Genomic DNA, 23,157 nt, shown 5'->3' with positions numbered 1-23,157 from the left:
TCAGACTCACCAAATTAGAAACTGTGTCCTGCTTTAAGTCTCACTATGAAGAGCTAGACTAATATTTGGACCTATTACATGATAAAGGTACCATCTAAGACTTAGTAAATAAACAATTCTTCTCTCCTTTGATGAGAAGGCTCTCCAAGTGTAATTCAAGATAAAGCATTCCACAGCAAGTAATAGGAGCCATTGCTGAGATGAATACAAGTTTATCCTCGATGGGGAAATAACAATGCAGTACTGGAAAGGGCAGTATCTTTTTAAAAATCACACGTACTACCAGGATTGACAGTAGCCCTCCAGTTAGTAACTGATAGCTGAAAATAAAACGGAATCATGGCTGCCATAGATTAGACATCTGTATCTGCTCATTTAGTCCTACCCATGTTCATAGTGGTACCCAGAGCCTCTGAAGGTCCTCTGCAAGGTTGACAGGTTGAAGACATAGGCTACAAAGCCATGGAGCCAGAAATTCTGTTTTTTCCCTTAGTTTCTATGGAAAGAATCAAAGCAAGTAATTAATAAGGAAGGATGCACACAGAAATCTGTCCTGGCTGCTTCGTTTGTAAAGTTTTCTTACATGGACCTGTGTCTTTGGACAGGTGACCGGTGTTCGTTTGATCCCTCTCACAAAAGGGCAGGTCATTGTGTTGTGGGACGATGGTTGTGTAAATTCAAAGTAAGTAGCATTCAAAATAAAATTGATATAACTGAGTTACCAGCACATTTCTCCCTAAGTTGCCACCAGTCCTACAAAGTGAAACGAGTGCACAAATTAATGACTGCTTGCTCTTTGAGAGATGCTATGGTGCATTTGTCTGACAAAATGAACTGTAGAACCTACATGGAGTAACTTGGCAGCAACCCTGACTAATTTGCAGTCTGAGCAAGGGAATCTGCCTGTTGCTCACCAGCATCCAATGGCATTTTTCACAGAATCACAGGGTTGAAAGGGACCTCTGGAGATCTTCTAGTCTAACCCACTGCTAAAGCAGGTTCACTTAGAGCGTGTTGCACAGAGTCATATACAGGCAGATTTTGAATATCCTCAGAAAAGAAGACTCCACAGCCTGTCTAGGCAGCCTGTTCCAGTGCTCTGTCACCCTCAAGTGAAGAAGTTTTTCCTCATATTCAGATGGAACTTCCTGTGTTGCAGTTATTGCCCATTGTCCCTTGTCTGATCACTTGGCACCACTGAAAAGAGCCTGGCCCCATCTTCCTGACACTCAGCCTTCAGATATTTGTAGACATTGATAAGATCCCCTCGCAGTTTTCTCTTCTCCAGGCTAAACAGGCCCAGCTGTCTCAGCCTTTCCTCGTAAAGGAGATGCTCCAGTCCCCACTGCAGCCCTCCGGTGGGCCCTCTCCAGCAGTTCCCTGTCTCTCTTGAACTGGGGAGCCCAGAACTGGACACAGCACTCCCGATGTGGCCTCACCAGGGCAGAGCAGAGGGGGAGGATCACTTCCCTCTGCCTGCTGGCCGCGGTCCTTCTAATACCCCCCAGGATCCCACTGGCCTGCTTGGCCACCAGGGCACAGCACTGGCTCTTGGACAACTTGCTGTCCACCAGCACTCCCAGGTCTGTCTTCACAGAGCTGCCTTCCAGCAGGTCACCCCCAGCCTGTACTGGTGCGTGGGGTTGTCCCTCCTCAGGTGCAGGACCTTACACCTGCCTTTGTTGAGCTTTATTAGGTTCCTCTCTGCCCAACTCTCTGGCCTGTCCATGTCATCCTGAATGGCATTGCAGCCTTCTGGTGTATTTTTGAGGGACTTGCCTTAAGCACAGCAGACAGGAGCATCTATGTTAAAAGTTACATTAGCAGCAGGTGCCTAGGAGGAATCTTGTACATCCCTATAAGGGATGTGAACTCAAAGAGAAAACCTCCAGTTCCTTGCTCCAGCAAGCTGTACTAGACTGGAAGCCCTCTGTAGGTGAACTGTCAGAGGCATTCCAGTGTATGTCCAGTTTCCTGCAGGAAGCACAGAATTAGTTCCTTTTCAAACCAGTCTCCCTAGACTCTTCAACCTTGATAACCCTGTTTTGAGAGTAAAAGATGCATAACATTTTGTGATGTTGCAAGTACCTAGTTATAGCAAGTCAGTCTGGGTGTTGTTCTGTGGGCTGTTGGAGCTGTGGTTCTTCGTGGCAATGACAATTCACGCCAGTCCCGCATTTGGTAGGAATGAGTCAACTGAGTATTTCCTGGTTTTGGCCTTCTTTGTTGAAATGGCCCTGACATTAAGATTTGATTGCTTGATGCATTATCGGTTGTATTTAATGAGCTGTCTTTTTTTTTTTTTTCCCTAGATGTATAAAGACATTTGAAGTGGAGTTCTCACCAGATGGAAAAGTGTACCAGCGGATTAATGCCAAAGACACAATATTCACTCTCTGGGTCTACAGTCCAGGTACATGTATTATGTAATCCATCATGTTAATAGTGCCACTCATGAATGTGTGAAATATCATTTAGTAACTACTGAAGGCACATAGCTTGCTAGTGACATACACTCCATCACAAATAAGAGCACGTCCTTTTAGGACCATGTTCTTGGTGAAAGCCTTATTCTCAAGGACAAACACTAATTGACAAGTAGTCATGGGGACATTGTTAGTTGTATTGTCAGGAGTAAATTCCCTGTCACAGAAACCAAGGTCACCCAGCTGCAGGCCTGGCAAGCTGCCTGAGAGGCCACACAGCACTTTGTCTCTATTCGTAGCTGGTATAGAAGCATGCAAAAATAAGAACAAAAAAAAATTGCTCCATGTGACCAGACCTTGGTGTTGTGCTCTTGGTGGTAGACTCACAGCAAGGCAAGTCTGAGGTTTGGGCTCAGTCCCACATGTATTGGCCATGCCTTTGCCTAAATTTGTGCAGTGTTTTTGGGGTGGGGCAGTAGGAGCAAACTGCCTTAGTAACACTTGTTCTGTACTGCTGAGTCTTGAGGTATTAGACTGCCTAAGGATACGGCATCAACACAGAAATAAGTGGGAGGTCATGTCCACCTTTCATGGAGTGGTTGGTTGCCTGGCATTTATTATGTTCTGAGCTGCTCCAAGGGAAGGCTGCAATTTTGTTTTCGTCATGGCTACCTGTCCCTGTTTCCATACGTTTTTTATGGCTTGGCAATCTTAAACTAGTGAGAAGCTCCCTTACAAGAGCAGAAGAGGTGCTCCTGTAGGACAGTTAGTCCTGGCTGTCTGAACACCTAGCCGAGAAACCACTCCTCTCTGCTGTTTCTTAGAGCTTTCTCTTTAGCCCTGATTAGCTGCCTAAGTTTTAGATGTTTCACATTAGAGGGTAGTGAATTTCATCTTTGACAACGGGCAAAGCTTCTCCCAGAGCCTGTGGTCATTTCTCCTCAAGTACAGCCTAGTTGCAACAGAAGCATAGCCAGATGAAAAATACTGAAAGAAGGTAGTGATGTTTTCTTTGGGTATTTTTTGTTGGTCTGGGGGCTTTGTTAACGAAGTGTGGTTTAATCCACAATGTGACTGTCCAGCAAGTGTTACTAATAAGCACTGATCAGAGCTGTGTGAAACACAGACAGACCTTGCCTCAATGTTACTCTAATAAGAGCAATTCAGAGAGGTTTTTGTCAAGAAAAAATGAGCCCATCTTAGCCTGAGAAAGGCTAAGCATCAGCAGTGGGTGCATGATAATATTCAGAGCTCCTATTGCAATGTGAAGGCTACACAGGTAAGCAAAGACTGTAAATCATGGCTAGGGCAAATCACTGAAATTAGGATTCATTATCATCTCGTGCTGCACATCTGAAGAACCTACCAGATTTAACTGTTTGTTTCTAAAACAAAAAAGAAAAGACTGCTTGAAAAAATCTCACATCTCAGCAGCCTTTATTGCTAGGTACTTCCTTTTCACTCACTATTGCTATCATTCTTTAAAAAAATAAAATGAATAGATTACAAAAAAACCATTTATATTGCTTGTGAGGTTAAAGACTGCTAATGAAGGCTGTGTCCTTTGAACTGGATCAAGGATGAAAACCAGCAGAGCCACAGAACATTAGTTCACATACCTTTGGAGCAACTGGTGTTGCTTCCTGAGATGAGCAGAGGGCTTTCAGTCAGCCTTTATGCTTCTTGTTCTGCTTCTTTGTTGATTCTGTCCCCACATAACCTGTTCCAAAGGCACAATTCAGGCAGAAAAGTAAGTCAGAAAAAAGGAAATTACTAGTTGTGGGTTGCAGAAGATGTCATATCCTTCTTCCAAAGGGACGGCTGGGACAGCAGTCCTCTAGCTGTACTTGCAGATCCTAATGAGGAGAGGAAAGGTCCTTGGTGCAACAAAGAAAAAAAGCCAGTACTTGGCCCTGAGTAATTTATAATCAGTTTTAGTTAGACAGGCACAGGTACACTTACACAGGGTGAAGAATTGATTTCACCACTTCTCCAGCCCATTCCACAAACCTACATTTTATAGGAGTAGTGCCTGCTCTACATACTGCAAGCACCACAGGCGTCAGCCTTTCACAGTGACCATTTCTAACCTTTTCATTTGCAGGAAGGTCAGTCTCCGGCTTTTACAGAGTGCGTGCCATTGACTACTGGGGGAAGGCAGGCCCGTCCTCCCTTCCTGTGGAGTATGTTGAAGCTTTCAAGTGACCCTGAAGAGTGGCGCCTGGCTTGGTGACTGAGTGGTGTATGCTTCCAGCAAATGATAACTCCCCAGAAAAATAAACTCCTCCCAGGCTGAGGAGGGAGTATGGAAAGGACCTGATGAAGCAGGTTAGGAATGCAAGTTAGAGGCAACTGCCCCTGTTAACTCCTCAGAGCTCAAAAAACAAACAGCCACCACTGGCAACCCAACTGGTACAATTGTAAGAGGCTGCCGTAGGACTGGGATTCAGCTTCATAACTACGAATTGTGGGAATATTATTCCCTATATACACTGAGGTAATGGCCAGGAAACCAAAGATTTATGGAGGTCACAAACTGCAGCAGGAACGGGACCATCAGTTCACGGTGCAGGTGAGGATGGCAGTGAAGCACAAGGAGGACCTGTCTGAGAGTGAACTGCCTGCCTCAGGTGCCAGGCTGTCTTGATGTAATAGTTTGATGGAGAAGTGCACAGCAACCAGATGCATCCAGAGCATGAAGTGAAGGATCCCTGCTTCCCTGCTGGTTAGTTACACATGCTCCAGTGGCTTATTTCAGAGCACTTGTCATGTCTTCAGATGTATGAGGTTCTTTACCCTCTCACAGAGGGTTTTGCACCCAGCTCTCTGCATTTGTGGCTGTTACTTGGATGCCAGAGCTATTCTCTTCATGCAGGCAGAGGAAGGGGTAGCAGCTCATCTTCAGAGGGGAAGAAGACACAGGAGGCTCTAGCCTCCAGACTTCCCTGCCTTTTCTGCTTTCTGCTTTTGCCCAAGTCACCTCTTTGCACTGTGGCCGTCAGCTGCTGGTTCTTTGTGGTGGCAGCTCTGACCCTGAAAACCCCTTTCTCTCCATTGCGGTCACCTAGCCTGGCCTTCTACTGCACTTGCAGGTAATGTCTCTCTCAGCACACCTACCCTCTCAGACTGTCAGTGAGCTGAGGCTTGGCTTTAGGTGGCCAGGAGAAAGCTGAAATGCTTGTTAGAGCCTTTTGTGTTTTTCATATTATGAGACCATATTCTTGAATATAACAGGGCTGCTATTGACAGCCAGTTAGGAAGTCAGTGAAGAACAGTTTGAGCTTCTGTGCTTTGCAGAGCGTATCACAAGTGTGTGATAGCCCCAGATCATGCTACAGGGCACCTCTGGCAGTCCTTGGAGCTGCCAGAAAATTTTATGTAACAGCAAAGTTCCCTGACACTGCAGGGGTGTTTTTTAATTCTCCTCTTTTCACAACTGACACAGTTTGAACTGTGCCTTTAAAATGCTTGTAGAGGGAGGCATAATGCCAGTGAAAACAACTGGTGTGTTTTCCGTAAGAGAAGCAACTTTGTCGCACAAACAAATCCCCTACTGCTTTCTTTGCTGACATCAGCTATCTCACCAACGTAACAACAAAGACTGCATATTTGATGAAACATTCAGGCCTCAGACAAAAAAAACCAAGCTTGGGCAGTAGGAGAGAGCTGAACTACCTCAGATGGCCTCACTTCTACAGCACAGAAAGAAAAATATATGCAAAGTCAGTACATGTGAGACAAGACCTCGTATCTCCTTACCTTGTGCTTCCTTATTCATGTGCTTGTGCTGGAAGTTAGCCTTAAAAGATTCATTTTATTGCAGAATTCAGACAAAATAGCTCTTGCGTCACTGAAGTTTGAATAAGGAGCACTTTGTTACCTCCTAATCTGCCAATTCCTTGCCCATAAAGGCTTGTGCAGAACAGAAAATGGCTATTGGAACCTACTTAATAAATTTCTCAGTTTCAGAAAAGTTAGTGAGAAGTTCTACTTGGATGGAGATAGCAAAAATACATTTCAAGTATGTTATAACTGTCCCTAAGTGAAGAACCAGAAACGCAGTTAAATAAAATCTAGCAGTTAAGACATATTGTTTTGCCAGTATGAAGTGGAACCACAGAAAAAATGACTTTTAGAAATGTTCAAATGTAGGTCCTTAAGAGATTTTAGTACATCTGAAGCAAGGGAAGATACAGCACCTAGAGTGGACAGTTTACCCTGTTAGGCTGTCCTATTAGAGTAGCCAAATTTTCCCACACTGGCAATTGAATATAGCAGTCTTTATCAAACCAAGGACCATGCAGTAGTTACAGGTCTGTGAAAAAGACTGAAGCATAGCTGTTATGAAGAGTTTTGATTTTGCCATGCAGTGATGTAACAGAAAATGTATAGGTGTGCAAATCATGAAAAATGGAAGACCAAAAATCACTGCTCCGCTTTATTTAGCCGACAAACTCAAATTATACCTCACATAGTGAGGTCAGTAATGGCATATATGAGGCAAATCTTGCAAAGCTGATGAGTCCTTGTGGAGTGTTTGGCTTTTGCAAAGGAGCAGAACAGAGAATGGCAATTCTCTTACTCATTCACTGTATTGAAGTCTGGCCCTATGGCAAGTGATTTCCTTTAGGGCAAGTTACCACCTTTTAGAAGATTTTAGGGGGAGAGTTCTGATGGCCCAGGGTTTCTGCTTCTCAGCGGTGACAGACATGAGACTTGCAGCTGCCTCTTCAGAGTGGTTTGTAATTCTCATGCTTACTTCTTTTGCCTTATTAAAAAGCAGGGAAGAGCGCTGTGTTCTCTAAAGTTTTAAGGTAAAATTTCATACATTACTATATTGCTTATTGAAGCCACAAAAAAAGGAGAAATTTAACAGGCAAGGGCAGAGCTTAACATGTTGTAGATGCAAGTAAAATTGAGTTTCTTAGGGGCAAGTCCAGCCACTTTGAAAATCTGTCACTAGGTCCCTGTTCTAGGGCTTTTAGATTAAACATCATTCCATATGTGGAAGGCACGGTAATTTTTCAGGTATTTTCCTGGCAGTGGCAAATACTCATGGAAAGCAGAGATGACCAAAAACGATGCACTGTCTGTTCAGAAACAAGTTTTGAATATTCAGTAAGGTATTTTTTTTCTTCTTCTTTACTGCTTTGGTATAGACTTATTCCTTTAAGCAATGAGCAAGTCTCAACAATTGTAGCAGAGATGAATTCGGTATTTCCAGGTTTGAATTTATTTCTAACAAAGTTTAGAAGTTTCGGGCTGCCCTTGTCTTTATTGTAATTTCATGTCTACAGAAAAATGCTATTTAATACTCAAAACTTGAGTTTTATTTAGCCATCTGTCACTGACTCTGTCTAATAGGGCTTCCAAAATTGCATGGTTAACTCTGCCATCTTCTCCGTTACTGGGTAGTCATCAGCTCCCCCTCACAGTCTCTTTTTTCAGAAGTACCAGAGGTGCATAGCACTGAGTGGGAGTAGCAGCTGCTTAGTAGTTCTGTACCATCAGAACCAAAGTAAGACTGCAGAGCACTTGGGTATGTCTCTTGCTGGCCATAAATCCAAATAGGAAAATGTAACTGCAACTGCACAATGAGATTTTTTGCCTGGTCTTTAAGCAAAAGCATCTGAGGCTGTGTAACAGTTTTGCAATTGTTTGTTAAAATGAATGCTAGGGAAGAACCTTTCAAAGGATAGCTTTATATTGTCTAATTGTGTATATACTATATTAATTACTGTCTTTTGTGCTACCCAATAAAACCAGGTTTTAATCTTTTACATGAACCCTCTAAAACCAGGATGTGATCACTGTGTTCTGAAAAATTCTCAAAACTCTCGTGTCAACAACTTAATCTTGGGAAGTAAAGCCTGTTCTCAAGGTATAAAAGATAACTTGATTGGTACAAGTTCCAGTATTACACAAAAATGAAGCATGAAGGGAGTGTGACCGTAAGCAATTTCAAGGCTGAAGTAGGAGCTTGAGTTGCTGCAGTTACCACAGCCCAGGGAAAAGTGGTCTAACACAACATGGTATTGGACTGAACATGGACAATATGGACTGGACATATCTCAGGACTTGCAGTGTCCTTGCTGGGAGGAGGTTCACTGGTGTGTGAAGGACAATATCTTTGCAGGGTTCCTCCTGCTGTTGCACAGTTGTAGCCTTTCTGCCAGCACTAAAGGACCTTCTGAGGATAAAACAACAGTCCTTTTCATTTGTAAACAGCTTTTTCTTTTTTCTTGTTAGTGGAAAGTTTGTGCAGGACAGAGATTATGACTTGTGACCTATACACCCTGTTAAACCCAGGAATAATAGACTGGTTCTCATCAGCCAGTTCAACTGCAGACCGAAGTGTGTCTGCCTCTAGACATACCCCAGATATTTTATGTTTAACTCAATGGAATAACAGGAGAAGTGTAAATCGGACAGCTGCCTGCCCTACCCTACCTCATCTTTAGCATTTTCTGCAGTCAGTGGAGAGGAGTGGATATCAGCTAACTCCCATCTGTTTATTAATTCACGAGATTTGTATGATGAGGGTCTGCATGTGGTCCTGATGGGACCATGTTCCCACAATTCCTGCAAGTACAAAGCAGATGCCAAGGGCATGTGTAAATCCATGGTATATTCTCCCAGAATCACCGCTATCCTACAAACCTAAAGGCACAACCTTGTGTGGCAGAGGAGGGAATTCACTGCCTAACTCATCTGGACAGACTATATCAAGCACAATAAGGATGCACTTGGTCCTGCATGGAGATCTTTCTCCCGTCTGCTCTGGTCATACAGTTATTATAATGATAGACATGAAAAATTCCACTTCTCTAGGACTGGTAATACTGGTCTGAATGTCCCGGCCAAAGGCCAGGCTCCTTCAGTTAAGGTCTGGCGTTGTCTGATCACCTGCGATGCAAGTCCCAAGTTCACCAATCTCCACTCCAATACTTCCTTATGGGAGAGGCGGGCAAGTGGTGAACATTCAGTCAATGCACTGACCTTGCACTTAGTCCCGCACAAAAGGCTGATATTTTTTCAGCACTCAGTAGTCTGTATCTGTGTGATTTTTTGTTTGTATTGCCTGCTGCTGCTCTTCAGTTTCTGTCCTTAGCTTTAGATGGTAGTTCACCATCTTGTTCCCCATGAGGGTAACTTTCCCTAGACCACAAGAGCAAGGAACATTTTTTTTTTGATGCTGGCTGAGATTCTTAGGAGTCCTGCCTGGAAATCCTGGGATACGCAAGCTTGAGAGACTTCTCTGCATATCTGGGGTAAGGCCTCCGGCCTTGGAGAAGAGTCTTCAGTCACTGATTTTTATGTGCCTTCCAAGAGAGGCAGTAGATAATCGTTGGGTGCTGTTGGTTGTGTATGCATCTTGCAGAAGCTGTTTTGTAGTGCAGTGCTCTGAAGGTCTTCACTCGATGTCAGCCTTGTGCCACATACCTTCTGAAAGCCTCAGGAGTGGGGGCTGTTCAGCTTGGTCTTCCCTCTGTGCTCGGTAATCATGACTTGTAAAAATGAGTGTTGCTGACAAATTGCAGGGTTCAGCAGGTTGCTGGGGGTGTTCTGGACTGGTAGTTTTGTTCATAGGAAACATTCAAAGTGAACATGCTTTTACTACGAGCAGTGGGAGATACATATAAACAATGCTGACTTGGGTTACTTTTTCTACATGGAATTTTCTAGATACTATTCTTTTGGTTCCCTCTATGTGTGAAATTCTTGGCCATAAAACCTATCAGTTCTGTATTTTTCAGTTCTGTACCTCAGATACTGGAGGCTGGATTACAAAGGCAGTGGGGAGTAGATTACTGCTTATGCCGTTAGAGATGGAAGTAACTGCTCATTTAAAGCAATGTCCTGGTGCTACTGACAGGAACATCTGCTTTATTGCATTTGTGATTCAGGTGCTAGTTAGAAATACTCTGTGCAGACTTTGGAGTATTCCCGTGTACCAGAAATAACTATATTACCAGGCAGCAACGATCACACTATCAGCCTCATCTCAGGTTGTTGTTCAAAAGGATTTCGTAGCTTCAGAATTTAAATAAAAATGTTCGTGGGAGAGCTACATTGTGTATGCCAGGGCCCTGCAGGCACCCACAGCCCTTCGTTGCTTTGTGCAGCCTCACCTGGGACCGCCACCCCCATACTGCTTGTATGCAGACCCCTTGGGACCCCTCTGTGGCCCACAAACCCTGTTCAGCTCAGCCTGGGCCTCTGCCCCCTGGGAGCCTTGCCGCAGGTAGCTCTGCCTCTGACCCACTCTCCAGTCCTGTCTCGGGCCGAAGACACCACGCAGGCGCGCCCGTGCCCTGTCCTGTGCCTTGCTGCCCTCGCTCGCTGTTGGACTTCCCAGGCAAACCCCAGGCCTGGCCTGTCCCTGTGCACTTGTCTGACAATCAGCACTGTCAAGGGGCCTGTCCCTGTCACCACTGCTGCCCTGCTCCCCCTGCTCGGTGCTGGGGAGGGACAGAGCCCTCCCTGCCTGTGCTGGGGCCACCCCCGCCTGCTGTCTCACCTCCCCTCGGCAAGCAGCCCCACTCTTCTGCTCCTCAAGAGCACAGCGCGTAACAAAAAACAGTTCCAGAGGTGTGTTTTTAAAAAACATTTATTGACAAATGCCACATTAAATATCCCCCTGAAAATCCAAATATCAGTACTGTATTGCACACGGTTTACAAAAACACTAACATTTTCATGTGTTTTTCAGGAAAAACACACTAGTCCATACTATGATTTTATTTTTTTTATTAGCTGAGTGGCAACTTCAAGACTAGGAGGTCTGGTTTCTGTGCTTAAGGATAGGATCAGAAGTGTACTTTTAGCAGGCCCCTGGAAAGAAAGAAAAGCAAACTTTAGTCCCAGTAAGTAATTTGCAAAGAGCTCTAACAATCTTTCAGTCTTCAGTGAAGCTGTAGCTACAGCCTTCCTAGGGTACTTCTGAATCACAGTACAAGATTAGAGTGGGGGCTGCAAAAGCTGCTGTTTGCATTGCTCTGTGTCTGTTGGCATGGCACTTGCGCAGCCTTTGGTGTAATCCCAGCTAGCCATCCGTTTGCAGCTAGGTCAGCACCTAGACATGAGCTCACAAACCAGCTACCCTCCCTCTGATACAGTAAGCAATGTGGAGGGCATGGGGCAGGGGTGCCCATACCAGGCCCATAAACTCGGATGATGCCAGCACCTGGCACCTGCTCTGTAGTGGACTCGTTCACGCAATGGTGTGCTGTTCAGAAGGTTTTAGCTGCTAATTCTTGTCCAGAAGTGCAGCAACACGTGTGTTACTGTGGCAGTCCCCCAGTCCAGGTCCCCATGCCTGGGCTGGGAGGGGGCCAGTGTCCAGGCAAGGCAGTGGGTAGGTGGAGGGTGTTGGCACTCAGCTGCCAAGAAAGAGGAGTTTCTGCCTCCAGCATATCCCTCAAAAATTATCTGCCTATCTTGTGGACTAGCACAGGAGCTATAGATCATCTGCCATGCCTCCCCCCAAAAAGTTATCTCAAAATAGGCTTTGGACATGTTCTGTTTGCATCTATGTGGCACAACTGCTGACTCCCACTGCCAGCAGACACAGTCAGAACCGCTGCTCAGAGCCCCTCGTCTCTGCTACTCAGGCCACCCAGGACACAAATCACGGTGGAGCTAAGAGCGAGGGTGCTTCTTCTTGGAGGCAGCTTATCCTCCTTTCCTGAAGGACAGTACACAGACATAAGGTAAGGTGCTGTTACCCAGATGGCCAAGACAAGCATTTCTAAGTGCAGAAACACCAGGTTGTTACACCCGTCCATACCCTATCTATTACAGTAACAGAGCTGATCTTCCTTTCGTAGTGTGCCAGTTTCAGCACAGAGGATTCCTATAAGGGCAAACTTAAGGTCTCCCTTGTATGGGTTTCCCTTTGCAACTATTTTCCTATTAGATAGAATTGTTTTTTTTAAAGTTGCTAAAAGACTACAACTTAGTTTGCTATGGTTCTTGTTGTATTTACAGCAAATGTTATCACCTACCCTACAAGCTGCTAGCACAGCCATATCAGTGAGTTTGCTAATTAGCCCGAAGTACCTGACTGAAGCACTGGCTGGAACTGGCCAGACATGCATATTTCTTCCTGCTTCTGACGGACAATGCGCTGGATGGCTGGGGGGAGGCCACGGGGGTTGCGTGAAAAGATCAGGGAGTAGCCATCGTCACAGGAGCCATCCTCCTTCAGACTGCGGCAGGCATAGGTAATGGCATAGTTATCGTAGTCAGTATCAATCACCCAGTAGTTGTCCCCTGAAACATCAGAACACAATTGTTTGTCACAGCAGGCAAAACAAAGCAGAGGTGGACCTAGTCATCCCACAGGTAGACACTTCACTTCAGCACGTGGCAGAGATAGCATCCCAAAGTATGTGAAGTCATCTCCCACATCCATCTTATGCCCACACCATGAAGTGAAGAACTGGGACAAGCACGGGGCATCCTGAGGCTGTGTTACTCCCCACGATGCTCAGTACATTTTCACCTTTGGTTTCTTAGGCAAGAAGTATTAGGAGGACTAGGACTTTCGAGGTTTTCAATGACAAAAAATGGCTTGATTTTTCTCGCTCAAGCATGGTGGGTGGAGCATAAGGATTAAATTTTGGCTGTACAGATTACATTTCCTATAGAAGAAGCTTCAGTTAAAAAAAAACATTCCTCCTGTTTTCCAGGCTCGCTCAACTAAGTGCATTTTGGTGTGGCTTATCTGCCTGTACTAAATGAATGTACTTCTTTCTTATGCATTAGCAGGCCAAGCACTGCCCAACTCCACAGCTGGAGTCCCAGAGCTGTGGGAGACTGGCACGAAGTATGGGATGTGAAGGCTGCGTAAGTGAGGTTCAGCATGAGCAGTTTCTACAAGGGGGACTTCAGTTGACAGCTCCATATTGTTGAGTCCAGCTATGTCTGTCTGAGGAGAACTGCGTCTTGCTGCTGGAATGCAGATGTGGGTCTGGGTCCACATGTCACCTCCCATTAGTTATGAGGAGTACAAGGGTGACTGGCCCTCAGCACCTTTGTAATGCCCACTGCAGGGCCCAGGAAATACTGCTTCCCTAGGTTCAGCGCCCCACTTGGCTGTATAAAATCTGTGCAGCCCATTGCCTCTAAGCTGCATATGCCCTGTTAACATATGTGGTGTGTAGGTGGGGTCTCTAGGGAGTCTCTGTACCCTGCCCCTTCTGTGAAGATAAAAAGCATTTCTTGGTTGAAGCGTCCTCTCAAAAAAGGATGCTTTGTCTCCACTTGAAGCAATCTAAACTCAACTGTTTTTCCTGCTCGTACACTGAAACACACAAATCTGGGCAGCTCTAAGCTATTGACCAGCACTGGGGGGCTGGAGCAGTTCACTTACCACCGCTGGAGAGGTAGCTGGCCAGGCCCTGGTAGGTCATGTACATTTTTGCTGGAGTGGTTGGGTCAGGTACTGTATACTGAGCAGCCATGTCAGCACAGATCACCCAGAACCTGCAACGAGATCCATGAGACTGAAGGTAAAACCTAAAACCTTGTGCCCTCTGAGCTTTGAATGGGTGTCCCTCACTCAGGGCTCCGGCAAGAACCAGGCTACAGTTCAGCTCAGCATTGGGTATGGCCTTTCTTAATGCAAAGTCACTGTTTGTTGTTAAGTAAGCAAATCTGTGACACCCTCCCCACCACTGGCAGTGCACTGCTGGTGTCTGGTCCGTCTGGTCCCTGCCCTGCTGTACAACTACGCCGCTGCAGCTGGGGCAGTGCCCTGACCCTCCTTCAGCTCAGCAGGCTTTTTACCACCCATTTCTGTACAAGCAGATAGCTACCAAGCAAAATGATGGACATTGTTTCTTGGCTCCCTGCTAGCAGCTTGCAGAGTGAGCTGACCTGCATTTGGGCTCTTTTGCTGTGTCCCCAGGCAGAGGCAGGGAGTTGGCTCTCCTCTCTCTAACCCTTCCTAGCTCTGTTGCCACAGGGATGTCTGTTACAAGCACAAAAATAATTACAGACACTTTGCTGTCCAAGCTAGTTAAAGGACTTTATACAGGCTGTGGGAGCCCAGTAGGTGCCCAGACAGCCTGTCTTCATTGTCCATTTCTTCTAATGTCCTTCTCTGGTTGGCATCTGTTTGCTTTGAATACCACCTGCGTCTTAGCACACTTTGTCAAGCATTACTTGGATTTGTGAAACAATGGAAGGTCCTTCACTCCCTTCATTGCACAGGCTGCACTTCCCCTTTACTCTGCTGTTGTAGAAATAAATTCCCAGCAGCCTTGAGACCCCAGTTGGTTTCCAGAGGGTCTTTTCAGGAATCTTCCCACCCACATTGCATAGTGTGCCTGCAAAGCTTCATTTGCCCCATTCCAAAATATCCTGGAGTGCTCTGCTCTAAGACTTGCAAGGTTCATAGTCACCTGCTCTACTCTACTGTTCGTGCAGTTAGACAGTTTTTGGTAGTTAATGTACAGCAGGACTAGGGCTGGTCTGTGGAAGCCCCAGGTTTTCTTTTCTACACCCAGAAAGCTGTTTGGTCCCCTTAAGTGCTGTAATTCCTTATAGTAACCGTGACCAATTGGCAAAACTCTTAAGCATCCTTCCATCTGTCTGTTCAGGCATTGCAATGGCATCGAAGAGTTAACTACGTTTTCCTCAGAAGTCTGTCCAACAATGTGTGGAAAGATCTGCGAAAGTAATGCTCACTTACACTCCTTCCCCTGAACCACTCAGTGAAATAAGATTGCTCCTGCCCTCACAGCCCCACAGACTTTGCTAGCTCCTCTCACCTGGTTGCAGTTCATTTACCTGATCACTCCATAATTCAAGATTTGACTTTATAATTTACTTTATGCAGTAGTTTTGTGATGGACCCATACCAGAGACAGGCTGAGAAGTAATCCAGGACTCAGAAGTGTCTAACCTCTGGCTTTGAATGTGTTACCTTGATTGAGCTTCCCTTTCTGGTGGAGACAACAGGTTGTGTTGTGTGCTCAGGATAGATCACCTATTGTAGTACCTCATGGCAGCAGCTAGAGCTTAAAGTCAAGAGAGCTCACCCAAAAAGCTTCACTCGGCCTTTGGAAGATGCTGTCATTGTGCCATCTTCCTCCACAGTGTATTCAGCAGAGATGTTGTCCTGAAGGAAAAGGCCTTCTGGATCCTTCTTGGCCAGGGCATACCATTTCCCTGCATACTGACATGGAATACTGTTAGTATCTGGATTAATCACCATGGCAAGATTAGCACAAAAGCATTTCTGTAAACATGATGCCCTTCTGGCTACCCATTTCCTGGCCTATGGAGATAGTCTTCATTCAGGTGGGTGTGTAGCACACACCTCTGCACTGCTGAGTGCTTGTACTCATTGTCATGTGGAATGTTCCTGTCACAGTGACCCCACACCAGAAGCTTCTCCCATCCTGAGATGCCTGCTGGGAGTCAGATAGTTCTTCCCTGTTTCAGTCCTCTGCTTTTCTGTGGAAGCTGCCGTCAGTGATACTGAACTGCAGCCACAAAGACCTTAGCAAGCTGCTGGAGACATTTTGTGGCCACCGGGGGCCACAATCTCCAATGGTGACAAGGGTCTACCCAGTGAAGCAGAAGGCGATGGCTCTGTGAACTACGAAGAGGAAAGAGCATGCTGGGGAAGCTAGCAGCAGGAGGAGGTGAAATGAGGTTAGGGGAAGGAAAATGTCTAGGAAAAAATGAGTCCCTGAAAATGTACAAGCAGTATCTAGTAAAATGAAAACAAGACCTAAACAGGTGACTGACAGACAGGAAGGCCCTCAAAAAATAATATTAGTAGTAGAAGTATTGAGGAAAGCAGAACCTAGCTGTGTTAAATTTGATTCTTCATTGAAGCTAATGAGATCTGTTTGGCAAGCTATACGATTAAGTCTAAAACAGAGTCCATAATTCTCAAATACAGGAGCCTGAGAAAATCTTTGCCTTTATAAAACTGGGATATTCCCAAAGATCTCTCCAGACATGGGTTTGTTTCCAGCAAAGCCAATTTTGTATAGAGGAAGTGCTGGTGCCAGCCCAGCTGCAGCTGGAGGGGATGTTTGCTGAGGGATGGTGGCAATCTGGCACACCTGTCTGGACTTTTTCATCACTGAGATAGCCCTGATTTCCTTCTCAGAGGCAGGCAGATTAAATGCTGTGTTTAAGCAAGAGTGAGTCTGTGTTCAGGATACCCAGCTAGGTGAATTTTCACTTAGCTATGACTCCCAAGAATGGCTGGTGGTGGATGCAAGTCCCCTAGGGCATGTGTTTGGGCTTTCTGATGGGGATCTAAATTGTTTCATTCTTGGGACCACTCAAAGCTGAAGTCTGTACTGAGCTTTGAGCTAGCAGAAGGTGACATCCTACAGAATCACATCCATGACTTTCAAGGCCTGTTTTACCATAATGCTCAGAAGGTTAATCACTAGTGAGAAAAGCAAACTCCAGGAACAGTGTCTGAGAGACAGAATACAAAAGGACTTAACCTCTTACTGACGAACCTCATTAGTTAACACAACCCATAACCTGGAAAGACAGTTTATATGTGAAGCTTCTTCACATATACTGTTGAAGTAGCCATAATTACCCTTTTTGGATCAAAATTGTCTTTCACAGAGAAAGACTCCACTGCACAGGTCTGAGCTAGGCTGTATTCAACAGTGGAGAAGATCGAGGCCAGGAAAACATAGTGTGTGTATTTCATTCTGCAAGAAAAAAGCAAACATGGAGTTTTATTTAATGCAGTAGACATGGGTAGCCTGCACTGCGTGCCTACAGATACATTCCCCTCATTTTAAGACTAGTTTCTTTCCACGCTGAGTAGATTATAAATCCTCCACTGAAAAACCACTGGGTCACTGTGGTTCCCAAATCCAGCCAAAACTGAGCATTGATGGCCATTACTTTGCAATAGTATTTTGCTTGCCAGTAGGAGTATTTTGGCTCATTATATTTTTACATTATAAATCAAGCCTGACTGTATAAGGTTCACAAGAACTGATAAAATTTTGATATTTTTTTAATTTTTGTTTTCACAAGAAGAATAATATTCTGATGAACTCTGGTAAAGCACTGTAGGTTGTAAGGATATTGTTCCCAATTATTTCATGGTGAGTGTCCACTTTGCTTTCAAGCCAGCAAAACTGTGTTCTTTAAGACCAGTTCTCATGACCAAAACAGGCTCTTCCTAGCCGCCTACTTTAATAGGAAAGTATGTCTTGATATTGTCTGCCCTCAGACCATTCTCTCGACAAACATGATAAATAATATTCAGTTCCTAGAGGCTTGATCTGCCATGGCAGCACAGCCACCAGATGGCCATGGCTTTATTTGTCCCCTTGGGTATCCCAGCATATTTGTTTCTCCCGCTTCAGGAAGAAAGCACCTGCATTGACCATTCTTGCAGAGCATTTGACTCTGAATACCTGTTCTGATGCCAAGAAAAAACACAGTTACCTGAAATTTGCCTACAGCATCCAAGCTGAACTACTAACCCAGAAGTTCTAAATACCCAAGTAGCTATTCTGTTCCTGGCTGCTGCAGTGCAGGCTGCGCTTCCCTGCTGTAAGAGATGCTAATCTGGTCTGTCTTTGCTGAAGAGAGACCTACCTGTTGGGTTAGAGATGCTGGAGATTCCTGAGACGTCTTTGCTTCAGTCTTCGGGCTGCAGTCAGCAGAAGAGTCTTGTGTCAGTTGCCCTCCAGCTGCCTTTAAATAATGGATCTGCAAAGTCACTAATTGGTTATTTTTGCTCGTGTGCCTGAATAAAACACTTAATCTTGGATAATCCATTATGTAAAAACCAACTGTAATCCTCACGCTGGTGGGTCTAACTGCTATACTAATACAAACACAGCTTTTACATCATGGAAAAAGCTGCCCAGAAAGCTAATAAGTCTACTGATGTGATTGTATCACACCTTTGTCTCACTGAAGTCTTTCTGCTTCTAACACGTGTTAGGAGAATAAGCACAGAGCATTAACCAGAGAAACGCATGGACTATACATACCTCTCTGCATAGGCACGTGTTCATATTTGATAATGTGCATGGGTTGGATATATAATAAATTCTTCCAATATCTGCATCATCAAAATAAGGTGATTCTTGCAAGAGCAGGAAACATTGCCTTCAAGTTCACATTAAAGTCTCAGAGTCCCTACTTCTCCTGTGCACTGAAAGATCTTTATACACATTATTCCCAGTTCATCTTATCAACATTTCCAGTTACATGAACGCTATAGCTCTGTCCTTTCCAAGATGTTCTTCCTAGAAGCCCTCCATGGGAATGCAATAAAGCACAAAAAGATGAAAAGGCAGAAATGGCTAGAAAAACATTTTTGGTAGCAAACCATGCCTGCTGTTTTTACGGTTTCCCCAAGTGCCCAAAGAATTCCCACAACTACAAAGGCTGCCCATGTATTCTTTCTAGCCACTTTCACCTGGGAGATTTAAGACTTCACACATTCATCTAGGAGTTACCAGCACTAGCAGTTACTTCTCCCATTGGGCTTCCGGGTGCTGAAGAGCCTTGGACTCTATTATCTATTAGAGATAACTGTGTAGTTCCTACAGAGTAAGCCCAGGGAGTCCTGAACCTCCTGGTACTCATCCAACAACCTGGACATTTCAGAGTAATGCTAAAACCTTCTGGATGTGTTGGTCTTGCTGCAGTGACTTACAGTCACTTGCCCAGGAATTCCTCAACAGAAGCACACAACCTTGCCCTGTAGCTGGTGTGATCTGTGTTGCTTTCCAAGCAGCTGGTTTAGGGTTGCCATTATCTGGGAAAGACAGTCCTTGCTTCCTGCCAGAGGAAACTTTGATATGGCCTCTGTGCAACTTCCACTTACACTTTGGAGGGGGGCAATCATACTTTGCATGTGCATGTCTGGTGGAGGGGCTGAGCGTACCCTCTTCTTGCCACCTGCATGGCTTCAAAGGCAACCTGGGTAATCACTGTCAGCTGTTAGCTGGGACAGGAAGGTGAGACCACCCATCCCAGGCCAGGGGCGATCAGGAGCAAGCACCACATGGTGGGGCCGTGCCATCACACCCTATGCTCTTGGCTCTTCATAAGTGGCTTTCTTTGGGGCAGGTAGAGAACTCTGGGGCTGGCCAGTTATGCACAATGGCTCCTTCTTCTCCCTGGGCATTCTGGCTGGGTTCGTTCAGGGACGCCAAAATCTAGAGGTGTGGGGAGGTAGCACATATCCAGCTGCTGCGACAAGGTACTGGCCAGTTTGGTCCTGGGCAATGTGGATCTACCTCCTCCTGCCTGGATTCATTGGCCTGATTTTCTACAAAGACGCCAAACAGCCGTTTGCTGAACTAATCCTTTAGCTACAGCTGTCTGCTCACCATATGTACCGTGCTCCAGGGTTGAGCAGAGTCCGTGAAAGGATTGTACAGGGCTGGCAGCCTCCAGCACTGAGTGTGAAGATAACCAGCTTTGTTAACTCAGGCACAGCTCGTTACCTATGGTCTTGCAAACACACCGTGCTCCTGAGAACACACTCACCTCCCCTGGCACATGCTCCTTGTACTTGTCTCTTCTTCAGCGGCAGCATTTACTTCATTTAGAAAGGCCCAGAAAGCCCAAGTAATGCTTGGCCACTTAAAGAATGACATAAAAAGTAACTTCTTAAACTCCTTTTTGCCGACTGGAGGGCGGATGCCCACTAGATGCCAACTAGATTTTCAAAGGACTTTCCCCTGACACTGAATCTGAGTGCAGAAGTATGCTTTTCCACCCTGACACAGAAATTTGAACGGCAGTGTTTTCTGTAAATTAGAAGGGCTTTGAAACATTTATCACTTCATCTGTTTCCAATAAAACAGATTAGTTTATGTCCATGTGAGACATGGGTGACACTCGAAGCCATGCTTAGGTGACCACTTAATCCAACGGGGATTAGAGACATGCTAATAATAGCTAATCACAGCATAAGATTTTGGTTAGTGACTGTAACATCTGCCACTGCATTATTTGCTGTTTAGAGCAATAGGAAAACAAAATCAAACTAATCTTCATTTTCACAGTATTATGGAGGTTTGTGCTGGGCATAGAAAGAAAAGGGAGGCTTCAAAACCCTGAGGCATATTCCAGGGATGATTAAATTTTATGTAATATGGAATAGATTTTATAAAAACAAAGTTGCACTGCAGGGTTTGGTTGTCAAAGAAGACATCCAAGGGCCTGTTCCAGACCTGATTATCAAAACTAGGTTGTATTTAATAGAAAAGATGGCCTGAACAAATAAAACATATACTCAGTGTACTAGACTCAGCACAAGAGTAACTGGTAGTTTTAATGGCCTGCAGTAAAACAGGTATGCAGGCAAGATGATTAGTTTTATCTCCTGCCCTATCCTATGAAGCACAGCAGCAGCAGTTTTGGATTTCCCACCCCTAGCAGCCCCCCTCCTTCTGCCTTATTATTGGAATAAGCATTGGGTAAACTGCTCTGGGAATTACTGCAGTTGCACTGCCGACTCAGATTTACAAACATGTGCTAGCTCAGCAGCCAACGGTACAGTGTGAGATCTCTAAATAGCCTCCTACATCAGGCATTAAGTTCCCTTAAGGTGTGGGCTTGTTTACCAGGGTGGTGGAGAACTACATGTAGGTGCATTTTGAGTCACCCCTTACAGCTATCGTCATGGTTATTGCACTGCAAGTTGCCAGGGTTTCCTGCTCTAGCTTTAGATCTAGTTTATGCTGCTGAGGATGGAGGGCTTCCTTCTGGGGTGTCACACACATGTGCTTGCATTGCTGGAGGACCTGCATCCCAAGCCCAGGTCTTCCAAGGACACAGAGAACAGTGATAGTCTGCTCTACTCCCTCACTGGGGTGGGAGGCAGGAGAAATATGGCTTTCCCGTAGTGGCATATCACATGAAGGCTGTTGCCTGAGGTTCTTAGTTTCTGTGACTTCTGCTCAGAAATGCTGATCTTTCCCAATACAGAGAGTGATGCAATACAGATGAAGAGGAAATAATCTGAAGTTTGTTCCTCTGTGGTTCAGGGTAAGGTTCCTGGGTGTGTCACATCATTAGATAAAAAAGCATCATAAATCACTGCTTTATGACTTTCAAGGTGCCATTCAAGTATCTGATGGCTTTAAATGACATGAACTGAAAGGCACCTTTCCCTTCTGAAGTAAGATAGTGTCATTCTTGCTGAACATATTGACTGACAATTGGTAGAGCAGGGGCTCCCATGCTGCCATGCATACAACACGTCTCAGACACAGACACACAGGTCTCACTAGTTTGCAAGTGAAAACAGGAGACTGCTCAAAGCACAAGAAGCATCAAGGAGACTCAGCACCTCTGCTGTCATGGGTACCCAGCCCCAGAGGGAATGGCTTTATCAGGGCCATTTTCAAGGACTTGCCAGCAAAACTAAGTTACAGCGTGTATTCCAAACCCTTCAGTATCTTGCTGCTTTGGCAGCACAGGGTCGAATGCAGAGCTGCCTAAAATCTCTCCTGAAGTGCAATTTTGACATAAAGGGATCTGCTGGCCAAAGAGACATCAGGCTTTGTGCCATCTCCTGGTTTCTGCACAACTGTATGGATGATGGTTGCAGCTTGGTCAGTGAGCTGCTGGATTTCACTCTCCAAGTCGTGACAGTTTCCCTAACGACCTGTTGCTACTCTGTACCAAAAGACCACCCAGGCCTGAGGCAACCTGATGAAAAAGACCATTTTTGACCATCAGATAAAGAGGTGGATGTTTTGGTTGTTGTTTTCTAGTAATTACCACTGGGCATACTGTTGCCATATTCATATACATACCTAGTATTTGCAACTGAACCGGTCCATTTGCAGACCAGTTTTGTTCGTTTCAGTTGCAACATTTCTTTAAAGATGCAATATTTGTCTTTTCATAATAGAATCATAGAATCATTTAGGTTGGAAAAGACCTTTAAGATCATCAAGTCCAACCATTAACCCAGGACTGCAAAGTCCACCACTTAACCATGCCCCTAAGTACCACATCTATGGAAAAAGAACAGTGAGGTTTTTTCTAAGCTGTGAAAGATGATCAAATATTTTTTTTTCATGGAGGATTTTGTTTGTTTTATGCTTTCAACAGCTGATTTTCTTTGAAAGTGCAAGACCTGAGAGGTTAAATATTCCATGGATGATAGGAAACTTCACCATTTTCATCATGACATGCTTCTCATCAGCTGAGGGCACTTTCATAGCAAAGCAATTAATTTTACAGAAGGACCCAGAGGTTCCGGTCAATTCGAAGGTCCCAACGTGTTACCACTGCTGTAAGCTTTCAACTGGAATACACTTCACCCAAAGGCTAAGCTTACATCCACTTCAGCCTGAGCAACAAGCTGGAAACACTGAAAATTGCAGTGTTGCCTCAAAGAGATAGTTACTAATGCCCGCTAGAAATAACATCACTACAGCAACTTCTGCTGCAGGAAGTGGACCTTAAGTGTCCCTCTGCCCAGAAGGAGTGAAGGAGGAGGAGACATGCTGCAGTCTGCTCAGATACCATCAAAACCTCTTCAGGACCCGCTGCTCCCCCCCACAGGGAGCTACAGCCACTCCTGCTGTGACCAGTGAAACACCTGTATGGCCAGCCCTGTTGCTGGTCTCTGGACTATCAGTACTTGCTGCTTCTTTGCAGCAGCCTTATACCTGCCAGTGTTGTGTTCCTCTTTGCGCTGTTCTGCTGTGTGCACTGAGACTACACAGTCTTTCCCAGCTTC

At 45.1% G+C, this 23,157-nt stretch overlaps 2 protein-coding genes across 6 annotated transcripts in view; one reads left to right on the top strand and one right to left on the bottom strand.

Annotated features, from left to right (window-relative positions):
• The window catches only part of IDUA (alpha-L-iduronidase), a 48,277-nt gene extending 40,073 nt beyond the window's left edge, over window positions 1-8,204 (top strand). For 4 of the 5 annotated variants that reach the window (XM_040579028.1, XM_040579027.1, XM_040579026.1 and 1 more), the window contains 3 exons: window positions 606-682; window positions 2,313-2,413; window positions 4,531-8,204. In XM_040579028.1, the coding sequence (XP_040434962.1) occupies window positions 606-682; window positions 2,313-2,413; window positions 4,531-4,631 (279 nt within the window). In that variant the 3' untranslated portion in view covers window positions 4,632-8,204. The remainder of the gene's footprint in view (window positions 1-605; window positions 683-2,312; window positions 2,414-4,530) is intronic. The other variant, XR_005825505.1, reaches the window with a different exon arrangement.
• A 2,817-nt stretch (window positions 8,205-11,021) lies between these two features.
• On the bottom strand, window positions 11,022-18,164 carry LOC121080830 (purpurin). The gene is made up of 6 exons (XM_040579031.1): window positions 18,033-18,164; window positions 17,011-17,128; window positions 15,476-15,612; window positions 13,804-13,916; window positions 12,489-12,701; window positions 11,022-11,261 (listed from the first exon to the last, which is right to left on the bottom strand). The coding sequence occupies exons 2-6, from the start codon at window positions 17,125-17,127 to the stop codon at window positions 11,251-11,253; spliced, it is 591 nt and encodes a 196-aa protein (XP_040434965.1). The 5' UTR covers window position 17,128; window positions 18,033-18,164; the 3' UTR covers window positions 11,022-11,250.
• Window positions 18,165-23,157: the final 4,993 nt, after the last annotated feature.

The sequence above is a fragment of the Falco naumanni genome, chromosome Z (assembly GCF_017639655.2).
Source record: "Falco naumanni isolate bFalNau1 chromosome Z, bFalNau1.pat, whole genome shotgun sequence".
Classification (NCBI taxonomy): domain Eukaryota; kingdom Metazoa; phylum Chordata; class Aves; order Falconiformes; family Falconidae; genus Falco; species Falco naumanni.
Note: the sequence above shows the minus strand (reverse complement) of the source record. Positions and strands in the feature narration are given on the sequence as shown.

What these genes read in the sequence shown, in the direction of transcription:
- LOC121080830 (XM_040579031.1), bottom strand. Translation starts at nt 17,127, where the DNA reads ATGAAATACACACACTATGTTTTCCTGGCCTCGATCTTCTCCACTGTT. An exon ending in ACAATTTTGATCCAAAAAGG is followed by an intron (nt 15,613 to 17,010) that starts GTAATTATGGCT and finishes ATTCCATGTCAG; the next exon opens with TATGCAGGGAAATGGTATGC. An exon ending in CAGCTACCTCTCCAGCGGTG is followed by an intron (nt 12,702 to 13,803) that starts GTAAGTGAACTG and finishes CTGATGTTTCAG; the next exon opens with GGGACAACTACTGGGTGATT.